The 12092-nt window shown below is 48.3% G+C and overlaps 1 protein-coding gene across 1 annotated transcript in view; it reads right to left on the bottom strand.

The window, feature by feature from the left end:
* The window catches only part of LOC142563602 (uncharacterized), a 245837-nt gene extending 234827 nt beyond the window's left edge, over positions 1–11010 (bottom strand). The window contains exon 1 of the mRNA XM_075674180.1: positions 10620–11010. Coding sequence (XP_075530295.1) covers positions 10620–10712 — 93 coding nt within the window. The 5' untranslated portion in view covers positions 10713–11010. The remainder of the gene's footprint in view (positions 1–10619) is intronic.
* Between the last annotated feature and the right edge of the window lie 1082 nt (positions 11011–12092).

Here is a 12092-nt window from a genome sequence, read left to right as displayed (position 1 = left end):
CAGGAGGCTAACGAACAATCCGCCATCATTGCTTAGTGGCTCTTTGCGTTGAGCTGCTGTAGGTACGAGGTCGCGGGATCGAATCCCGGCCGCAGCGGCCGCAAATCGATGGGGACGAAATGAGAAAAAAAAAAAAAACGAATGCCTGCGTACCGTACATTGGGTGCACGTTAATGAATCCGAAGCCCCCCCCCCCCCCCCCCCCTCCATTTCCCCAATACGGCGTGCCTCAAGATCAGATCGCGATTTTGGCACGTAAAAACCCAGCATTTTATTTTTAACCGATGAATAAACGTGTGCCTCGGAAACTTCCCAGCCACCTTCCGTGGCTTTTAGCTTCGAGGTCTCCTTACCCATATTGCGATGGGAAACAATAAACCTGAAACCCACATTGAGAGCGAGAGAGAGAGAGGCACTAAATATGCCGAACCAAGTTCGTTCAGACTGGAAAAGTGGAGTTGCCTTTATTTGGCAGGAAACAAATATTAAGTCACTGTCGATTTAGCAGTGAATGCGAGAAATGCGTTAGCATTACGTAGCATCTGGAGCCAAGTACCTTGTCGTGTGTGTATATATATATATATATATATATATATATATATATATATATATATATATATATATATATATATATATATATATATACCAACGATCTTCTAACCTCTCCCATCCCCTGTTCACCTCTACCACGTGACCGGTTCCCCACACTTCACAGACATACACTTTTTTTTCTATTTTCCCACTCCTAATGCTCCTACGCATTTAAAAAAATAACTACTTCAGCTGGTGACATTTGAAGCACGTGGGCTGTGCTTAGGTTTCAATTAGAGTGAGTCTACTTTCCGGGGCTATAGTGTGTTGGGCTATGCGGTCGCTCAACTCGTTGCGAAAGCCATGTCGGCTGCCCGTGCGCATCTAATTAAGTGACGAGCGATTGAGAAAATTGCACTCTCGCGTTCAGCGACACCCCCGTTTGCAAAGTAAAATGCCGCCGACCGAATAAGTTCTGAGAATAAGTATGGGATCTGAGAAACGAACTGAATATATATCCGCAACCTCACAACCCATGCCTGGTATTCGCATATCCAACTTCTGCTATAGTTTATGCGAACAGGATTCTGATAAACTGTTTTACTAACTACTGATGTAAGCGACTCAGAAATTCAACGTTTTCTTAGACCCCGTGGTTCGCAAACTGTTTTTTTTTTGGTCGACTGTACATTGGAGCGACCACATTTACTTTCGAAATGCCCGAAGTTTCTAAACAAGGAGGGCGAATCGAGGGGCCCGGTTTTCGAAAGTCACAACCGCACAAAGCTAACAAACAATGACAATAAGGAAAGCAAAGGGGGAGTACTTGTTTATTGAAGTCAAATCTAGAGATTCTAAATATACGAAACATGAATTAAGGAGAAATAAAAAAAAAAACTAACCGCAGGTGGGATATCAATCCACGTCTTCGCCTTACACGTGCGATGCTCTTACCAACTGAGCTACCGGGCCGCTATTTTCGTGTCCATTTTTTGGGTAATTCAAGTATGTTGGGTACTAGAGTTGACCCTGGGAGTGTTATCCAGCGCTGCTACTTACGATCTTGGCAATGGATGTATAAAATATTTTCAGCCACCAGGCCTCGCGTGGTACCGGAACTTGAGAGAGGGCTACTGGACAATATGTCCTCTCATGCTACCTAAAGGTGATGCTAAATAGCTTTTGAAGAAATTATATCAGCTACACTCTTAGACAAAGGTAGACCCTTTGGGGTGTATATCTGCCACACAACAATAATCGTCATCTGCCTTGCTTGTGTTTCCTTTCTTGAAAACGCCGCGCCCGCTACTTTCCTGTCGGGAATGCTATGTCATGCTGATAACACGCATGCCGTTCGCTACAGGGAAGTACACGGCTCGCATCGTTAAAGAAAGGAAATGCGGACAAGACAGATGACGTTTATTGTTGTGTGGCAAGATACGACCCAAAGGGCCTAATTTTGTTTTAGAGTGCACCATATACGTTGAAGTTGTGTATACACTGTAGAACTGCTTGCTGGCTCATGCGGCTTTAACTATATCTTGATTTGCATGTGCCTAGAGTCACCGATTCCATGTTAATGGCAACCCGCACGCACGCCTCCACTTTCATCGCTCTCGGTAGAATCTTCAAGCCTTATAAAAATGTCTTGCCTGTGCACTGGGCGCCTTCGATTTCGCCACTGCCACTGACGCAGAACGTTGATCGAACAGCGATTGCAAATCTCTCGAGGTATTCAAAGCGCAACACATTCAAATTTAAATGTAACTCTTTCGAAATACACAAGAACAAAATGTAGCGAGGCGATAAAATAAATCCGAGGACATCTAACCATTTGTTATGCGTTGCGAATGCGAAATCGTAAATGTCCAATTGAACGCCGCTGAGATGTCCTTCCTCTTGAGATATCCTCACTCAACACGGAACAAAGCACACGTCGTTCGCAAAGTTCAAACGAACACTCTTCTCACTCCACTAATGCTCTAAAACTTCGGTTGGCGTAGCACAGCTCACTGCCCCAACTGTCCGGCGATAAGGGCAGACACAGAACACTTTCAGTACTCATGTAACACTGCCATTACCTCTCCTTAGTTCCTTTACCCTTCCGCTCCTTCCTGGAGTGCTTGGCTTCACGCGGACTCGGCGGGTCAACAACGGGCCTTAGCGGAACAAGCGCTCTACTTTACTGGGCCTTAGTGTTGGCTGGTTTCAGATTAAGTTTTTACCTCCTCCTCCTCCTCCTCCTCCTCCTTTTCGCGGGCAAGTGAGCGCTTTGCGACGCTATAGGCGCGTTTTAGGTTGGCCTTACCGAGGCGCAGTTAGAACGCAGGCGAGAGTGTGCGTGGGTAAGGAACGCGCGGATAACACATGCTTCCGAGAGCGAAAGGGAAGATGACGTGGCGTCGAGGCGATCCCTACTTCCCTCGCGGAACACCTGGCGCGCTATTGAGGGAGCAGCTGGTCCCTTTCGTCTAGCCACCACACCTTTCAGCCGCTCTGCTCAGAGAAGGCGCCGTGGCGTCGCAGCCAATGGGAACTTCGAGGCGCGCTCGTGACGGGGTGTTGCAGCCAATGGCTGTGCCCGGCGACGCGTCGGCTCGCAGTTTGGCTCGAGATCTCGCGCGCCGAGCCTCGTCCGCGGACGTCATGAACGAGGAGGGGAGACACGAGGATCCCTGCGAGACTTATCACGAAATAGCCCATAGGCATCGCTTGAGGCGTCGCGCGGTCCCACCATCGGCCAAGCAACTCGGTAAAACGCGAGCGGTCGCGTTTATGCGACTCCAGACAAACACATACCCACACCCAAAGCCCATTAACAAAATCACAGGGGGCAAGGAAAGCGACCTATGTAGGCTCTGTTCACAAACACTCACACACATAATGTGGCAATGCACCTCGCTCCCGTTCTCTCATCCCCCAGTCAGCAGCGGGACCGACTAGACAGCCTGGCTCAGGTCTGGGGACGTCGACCGACAGCTTGAACTGGTGGACTGGGCGGAGAAGGCCAAGCAGGCGCCGGGCTTTACTTGAGCCCGATCCCTCAGCCCCCTCCCCCTTTTCGTCTTCCCGCTTTCAATAAAGTTTACCACCACCACCATGGGAGCTTAGGTGCCGTTCCGCAGCTGCAGGCGACAGACACAAGGCTTTTCGCTGATTGGGCCATTTGGCACTTCGGCATAAAGACATATCACAGCTTCGCCATAAGGTGGAATTAGTGGATGCGATAGCAACATGTTAGAGTATTACACGAAGTGTAAGACTCGTGGCTGTAGTGGCAGTATCAATCGAAGTAAACGCAAGCTAAGTAAAGGCGAGCTGTTGGGCTAGGGGTCCTCTGTTTGAATCCTCCTATCGGGAAATTTGGTTCACGTTTATTAATTAAAGCCAATGTCTTTTTTAGCGACTTTACCCCACTTTTCTGTATCGGACATGTTTCAAATCTCAATAAAATGTCAGAATTTTCAGGTTTAGGCTCTGTTATTATTTCGTACTTTCAATATGTCTGACAAGCTTTACGAGAAAAGAGATGCGCTGTCGGTGTTTTGTTTGATGGCATTTGTTTGTGGGCTGCCACTCTCAGGATTCTGAAAAATAAATTTGTCAGGAATGTAAGGCCTGGCATCAGCAACTTTAGTGATAGAATGGTGCAGCAATTTAATCCGCATACACCGCGCGTTATATAGCATGGCATGCATAGAGCTTAAATATACACAAATATATGCAGAACCTCACGGCGACGCCGACGGCAGAAAATGCGTTTGGAATGTGCATAAACTGCTATCGCCATAAAATAAAAATAAACAATAAAAGGTATGACAAACCCAAAAGAAATCGCTGTCAAAAGACGTTACTTCGGGCAGTCACAGGAGTTCAACCCAACGTTTCGCCAGGCTCTATGCGCACACGCAGTGTTACTGGGTAACGATAGGTAGAGGTTGAATATGCTGAATATGAGACTTTGCACGGAAGCCGAAACGTCTTCAGGTTTTTAAAACCGCTTCACATTTGGTCGCCGTTTCTCCATTTTTCTTTTCAGTGTGCCTCCTCCGGACCAGCCGAATTATCATCGAACCGTCGATTTGATCGAAATTATATAGAACACATCAGATAGTTAGGCTTTTACCATTCAGCGGCGAACAAGATTTTAGTTTCGTGGTTGTGTAGGACAGAGAGAGAGAGAGAGAGAACACCGGCAAAATATATAAAGGGACCCTATAGGGCAAGAGCACATAAGTTTAGACGCATGTTAGCTGGGACCACAGTTTCCCACAAAAAGCATCAGAGGGCGCTAGTGTCCATTAGAGTTCGAAGTATGGCGCTCGGGAAGCGTGAGAAGGATGAGCGGCGTGACGTGAATTTGCCCAGACTTCGTCCTTACGGCTGCGAACGGTACTGTCGCTTTGTAAATAGATCGTCATGAAAATAATGCGTTATACAAGCCCAACGATTTCCTATCATTATGCACGGGAGCAGAAACTTAAATGGCGCTCGCGCGTTTAGGTAAAGCTTGATTGCTAGGAAACGTACAGAAATAAAGATCTCTCGAGTAACGCCATGAGAACGACTGACGTCACAAGCGCGAATACTATACAAATCCATGCACTAACCACCGTTCCCGTAATAGATGAGCGATCGCAGCGCCAAAGTTTATCCAAGTGACCTTAGTAGGAAGCTATGCCATCGAACCTAGGCCCAATGCAGTTTGGGTGAAACCCTGTGTAAACGTGCGGACACGCATGCCGAGTCTACAGCCTAACACACGTGCCGGGTGGGAACCCCACCGTACTCGTTTACACAGGCTCACGTTGCTCTGTGCGCATACGACAGAGAGAGAGAGAGAGAGAGAGAGAGGAGGAAGAGAACACCTAGCCCTATAGAAGAGCCCTTCAGCTTCACATTCAGTCTTCCTTTTTTTTCTTGTTATTCATATCATTTTGTCGGAGCGACAAGTGCTTTAGGCCGGCTCGCAGTGTGACCAGCTGTTCGCTGTCGTACTTCCATCGTGCGCCGAGAGCTAGCGCGCCAAACAAGCTTCGTCGGCGATAAAAAAAAACAAGAAGAAAGCGAGGAAGGTAGGTGCAAAGGCCTCTAAATTAAAGCAATAGAAAAAGACGAGGAGGAAGGTATATGTCACAAAGGCCACCTGGAAAGGAGGTGAGGGAGGGTGGGAGGTTGAGGAGGAAGGAATCGCAGTACACGTGATATAAAGCGAGAGGGATTGAAAACTAGCTGCGCTGCCTCTGTGGGGGGTGGGGAGGGGACGTCGATACAACGCAATATATATATAATGACGGCGTATGAGAGCACGAGTGAATACGGCGGCGGCTCCGCGCCGCGTAGATCTGGCGGCAGTTTCTTCTTCCTTATCACTATTAATAGATTTCTTTTCCCCATAAATGAGATGCACAAATCCGCGGGGTACTTCTAACTCCCGCAGTTTGTAGTAATTAGATATACAACGAAAGATTTGGCGCTGTAGTTAGTGCCAACCTAAGGACGCAGTGGTAAATAGACCGCTGTCTTGCTGCAAGAGGATATGCTAATACGTGGCCCGGCCAACTGCATTCACTGATGTTCGAGACGTCAAGGTCGGAGGCAACCACCTTCACTGCGTTGACGTCCCCTCGAGAACTATTGAGATATATATTTCTTTTGGATCGCGGAGACGCAGACGGCCAGTGTAGTTCTTCCGATTGCCACTGCCGGTAAGTAGAGAGAATATGACGCTATAGTGTTTGTTGCCTGCTCCGTAGAGTGCACGTGAAACTAAAGCGACGCAATTTCGACCACCGCACCTGATCAGGGTTCGAGTGTGAACCCCGTGCACGGAAACACGAGATTCCTCGCACTTGGGCGCCATCAGAATAACGCGTCAGGGGATTCCAACCACTGACCTGGACACATGACCTGCGAAATAGAGCGGCACGCGCTGTGCTGCCCCGATCTCTGAGGCCATGTTGGGCCTCCGAGATCGCCTCACATATTTGCCCCCACAATTGACCCTCGCGGTTTTCGAACGACGTTGTAAACTCTTGTATTGGAGCCAGTTCTTGAAGCTACTTTCCCAACGCGAATTGTCATTGCACATGTGACAAGCGAAGCGCAGATTTCTAGCGTAATTTTTCGGAGTAATCGTAGTATGGATTTACCTGCTTCTGCCGAATCCCAGGAGTGCGCCTGGTTATTTGTTCTGTCCCTGTTAGTAAAATGGAATTTCCCTAGTTTTGCACCTCCCGTTTTGTTTACCTTCGCCTGCCTTCCGTAAACGCAATTTACTTGTTTATTTAGGGACGCTATCTTATCAAAGCGTCTTTCCCGGGTGGTCACAGTGCGGATGCCAAACGGAGCACACGCTAGAAGGGACGATAAGGAGGAATTGCACGTTAACCACTCTTATACTCGCGTGCAAAATGCAGTAGAAATAAAGGGAACGCTACGAAGGCCAAGCGAAGACGCAACGTCGCTCTTCAACATAGTCCCGCAGTAGTGCATCTTTAAGCTGGACAACAGAAAAAGAAAACATCATTTTACCTATAGCACAGCGCTTATATTAAAATGAGATGTGAAACGCCCTACTGAGTGCGTGTCTGAATGCTTGGCTCTACATTTCCGCGCTTGGGCGAATCCGAAACCATAGCAAGTAGCTAATGTATACGCTGTTTCTGTATCTGCTCTGAGAAACCAAATCAGAAAGCGCTGTCGAACTCTGCCGGTCTAAATGGACCCTTAACACACGCGCAGAAACTCCCCCACCCCCCTCCCGTAGGTCTCTCTTCATTGCCACAGAGAGTAGTCCGCGAGTTTCACATTAAACTTACGCTTGCGCACGAGAATCGGCTTGGCAAGCCAGAAAAGGCGTTTAAAACAAAAGCAGCATGCGGGTGGCGACACCGTCTTGAAGTTCGCGCACTAGCCTACCGTGACGTCATGGGTATTGACAGTGCGGGCTCGTGTCGAGTCAACCGTTTACCGGCAAATGAGTACAGCGTTGCATTCTAAGCGAACGAAAGACCGTACGCTTAGCAAGTTTAGGCAACTGTTTCACCGCACGAAGACAGCACATGTGGAAGAAAACTATTTGAAATCTGCGAAGTCACTAAATACTCCAGACGCGAAATCCAACTAGAACATACAAGTCTGACCTCTCGTTTTTCCGGTAGGAAACAACCTGCTACAATCAAATTTATGTAAATTGAGCTGTAAAATACTATCTTATAAGATAAACTGATTTAATAATGCTCGCTTGCTCTTCAAGGTGGAAGGAACGCTTGGGTATCAGGTGTTTCCTAGGGCACGAGTGTACAGTACGACGCTTCTGACAGACGCCCATTAAAGAAATAAGCGTGGAATCATTCTTGTCTTATCTGAGCTCTGATTAGCGTTCGAATATCAACGTAGTGTGTTCCACTGAGAGAGAGTACGTAAGCGGGATGTTCAACTGTGACGTAACAGCCGTCGAACTTGATAAGTTAGGCCATGTCTATGAAGAAAAACGAATTGTAATCATCTGCGCAGAGCCCAACGATGACGCATTGAAAAATAATATTGAAAAAGTAATTGAGGAAAAATAAACCTGTAAACGAGGATGTGTAGCTTTAATGCATCCTAATAGAAAAAGAAAGCATTAGAAATTTCTTTTCTCTTACGAGGAGCAGTAGAAGAAAGAAACGGAATAATTGTTCAGGAAAAATACAGCTGTTGTTGACTGCTGTGCATATGTAACAGCTGTCATGTAAGCATGATCACAAGAGCGGGCCTATAAGACAATCTCTGCTTACTGTATATGTACGCAATTCGCCTGAAGGGACATCTTCGAGACAAACTCGATTGCCCTGTATGCATTATACCTGGACATCCACAACGAACCTATTTTATGCTTGCGAAGCAATAACCTCACGCGAAAGCACCAAAGTGATAATCGTCAAGGCAGACACTTCGTTAGGGTTCGGAGAACCTTTTTACTACATAACATGGCGATTTTTCATAGCGAATATGAGAGTGCGAATCGTGTGGTCACCGAAAGGGTAACACCGCCTAACTTACACATTCCCTTTCTAAGCAGAAAAAAGGAGGTGACATCTCTTATCGGACGACAACAATAAACGTTCACCGAGTACACGGAAACCGGCTCGCTGTCAGCTCTTCAGGTAAGTCAGTTGTAAAAGCACGGGGACGGAAAATGCGACAGGAATACGAATGAAACGTACCACACCGATGACAAAGCTCCGACTTCGATTTTAACCGCAAAAAAATTTGGAGGACGCTTAAAGGGACACTAAAGTGAGAAATGATTTCTTCTGCATCAGTAAATCACCGTTCTACAACACCAAAAACACAACTCTTACAACGATAAGACGTTTGGTAAGCCAGAAAAAGTGCAAGAACGAAACACGGGTGGCGACGCCTACTAAAGTGCCCCCCCCCCCCCCCCCCCCGGGGCTGTGACGTCTTGGATGTTGATGGCATCTTCTAGGGCCTACTAATTATATATAGCGGTACAGATTGACTATATTGTGTTCTAAAGGAACCAGATATTAAACATGGCAAGTTTCGGGAACCTTTATTCAGCCAACGCGGCCCAAATGCGAAAACATACTTTGGGATTCCTGACGTCACGCTGATGTACCGGCGCTGGAGTTTCGGCGCGAAATTCAAATACTGATACTTGGACCTTCATTTTCTCATCTAATAATCAAACTATTTTTTTTTAAATGAATGCCTGCAGGGTTCTCCATCAATGCTTCATTAGTCTAAAGTGATTTATTGTTTCGCTTTAGTGTCCCTTTAAGCTTCGCCTTCAACAGTGGAACGCGATAGATTTCAAAGATCCGTGACTGCTTGTCACTCATCCCGGCAACCGCAGCTTTCTTGCGGATGCGTGGAGCCGAGCGTGATGGAGGTGTTGCTAGCAACCGAGCAGACCGTGCTGCTCGCAAAAAAGGGTTTATGTTTGAGTTTCCGCGTAACGGAGTTGTTTTTTTCTGCTATATTCAAATTTAAGACCCACGCTATCCTGTTTTTAGGCTGTACTTTACGATTTTTCTGACGTATTTTACTTTGAGGAATACGAATACTTCAGTAACGCATCTGCACCATGCGGAGGGCCTGCGTTGTTGTGGTTCGGAGCGATATTTCGGCCAAGTGGCGTCCGACGCCGACATCGCACTTTTTTGTGTCATGTGGCCCTTAATGGGATCGCGTTAACAGCAACGATCGCACCTGTTCACTATCGTCGATGAAGTGGGAAGAAATTACAAGTGCGTATGTGTAAATATAGCGCGCACTGCGCAAATTAAGCACTTTGCATCAAGTGAGGCGCTCGCGAGCAACAGCCAGAAAAAAAGCATTTAAGAATATCGAAGTCAAGAAAAAGAACAACATAGAAGAAAACTAAAGAAACAGGGATCAGGAAACTTGTCTATAGTTCAACATTCGTCGCGATGACGAGATAAATTTACGCAACCACGACTTCTTAGACACTAAATGAACGCGAAAAGTGTTGCGGCCCCAGTCAGGCTAACTAGTGCCCCTAGCCGCGTTCCTCGAGCCTGCTGTACATTATTTGTACTGCGCATCTAAATATCATAAATAAAGGAAATCGCCGCTAGCAGACGACATGGCAGTGCCCGACGAGCGACAAAAGCGAATCGCTCTCAAATTCGCGTGGAGAATCCATGTAGTAAGTATCGGGCTTTCGCTTGCTTGCAACTACATACACCCCGAAGCAAGGACACCGCGCGGTAAGGCGCTAGACCGGTCACCGGGCCCTCGAGGTAGAAGAGGTCAAAGATCCCGTTCCAATCCGCTAAGCGGCACGAGGAGTAATGCGGCGAGGGGAAAGGGGGCGGGGGTGCACGCAATCAAACTCAAAAAGAAAAAACGAAAACGAAAAGATCTGGTCGGACGAAGCACAACGGGCGCTGCAACACTCCTCCCCCTCGTCAGTCTCATCATCAGTAGCACTACTGATCACACACTAACGCACGCAAAACACACGCACACACGCACGCACGCACGCACACAGGCACGCGCCCTCCAGAAGCATCCACACTGAGCGGGGCCCACAGCGCACGCACTACTCTCACCGATTCGAAGGAATCCTGGGCCCAAAGCTCCTTGAGGTCCGAGTCGCCGATGTCGTAGAGGGACCGGTCAACTTCGATGCTTTCCATGGCCATCTCTCTCCTTCGCCGGCTTGGCACGGCGGTCGTTCCTTCGCTAATTCCCGATTGTACGGTCCCAGTCGTGATCGAGACGCCGGCGTTCGTAGCGTCGGCGGCGAAACGGCGCGCCTTTCCTTTTTTTCGACGAGCTCGCTTTGCTGGCGGTGCAACGGGTAGGGTCGAACGAAAAATCTAGCCACCACCACCACCAGGCCTCGCTTGGATGGCCGCACAGCGCGCACTTCACTCACACAGAGATAATTCTCGACTGCAACAAGTTGCCGAGCGCCGAGCTGCCGTCGGCATCGCCGGGAGAGGGTACACGAAAGGGGAGGAAAGCGCGAGCGGAACCGGAAAGGAGCGACGGGAATCACTCCGCCAGTGCGCTCCGCTCAAGAAAGTAGTCCATCGAGCTCGCCGGGTTTCGGGAAAGGAAAGAAAGAAAAACGGGGGAGGGGGGGCTAGCTTGGGCGTCCGAGCAACGCGCAATCTTACGCAGACACTGCAACGAAGCAATATGGAATGCTTGGTCGGTGACAAATGGTGGCTTCTTTTCGGGCGATAAAATTTGAAGCCCCGCCGCAATCAGCATGGCCGGCGCGCCTCTGCACTCCTTTCAATCTTCTTTCTTTTTCGAACCCGACACGCCACGGTCGCTGATTGGTTGCTAGGGGGGCGGAACCGGACGCCATACTCACAGAAGGACGCACGAGCGCGCGCTTCTATGCCGGCACTGTGGCATGCGCACAAGACAGGAAAGAAAAATAAATGCAGCCATCACAGCTAGCCAGAGGTGTGGGAGGAAGGACAAAAAGGAAGAATCGCCGGCTTTAGATATCGCAACCGCAGCAGATTTAGTTTCATCTAAGGATTCTTCTTTCTTTCCCCTACCGGTCTGCGTTAGTCCGCGTATGTGGTAAACGTCGTCTGCTGCCGCGGAAAACAGCGGTGGCGTCGTCTGCTCCTCGCCGAACCGTTGCGTCGTCTGCTACTACGCCGAGGGGCGGGGCGGCCTCGTAGCAGACGACGCGGCCGATCGCCGGCGACCTCGATTTCGAGCGGGGCGCTCTTTCATCGCACTAGTTTGAGAAACCAGATGGAAACTGCACGCTTGGAAACAGCTCGTGGTAATTTCGTAGATTCAGCAAATGTTTACGAAATGTACATCCGTGTACATAATAACTACTAGACGTACATCATGTACATCATAATGTACACCATAACTGTACATACATCATACATCATAAAGAATGTACATCATAACTACTAGACGGTTGCAAAAGGTTAAGAGCTGACCGGTGAGTTAACGCCTCTACCTCGAGTGTTCAGGAACACAGGCATCTGTTGCTTAAAGAAAAAAAAGCGGTACAAGATTACCTAATACTGCTGGCGGAG

The sequence above is a fragment of the Dermacentor variabilis genome, chromosome 11 (assembly GCF_050947875.1).
Source record: "Dermacentor variabilis isolate Ectoservices chromosome 11, ASM5094787v1, whole genome shotgun sequence".
Classification (NCBI taxonomy): Eukaryota; Metazoa; Arthropoda; class Arachnida; order Ixodida; family Ixodidae; genus Dermacentor; species Dermacentor variabilis.
The sequence above is the reverse complement of the archived record's forward strand: the minus strand, read 5'-3'. Positions and strand labels throughout refer to the sequence as shown.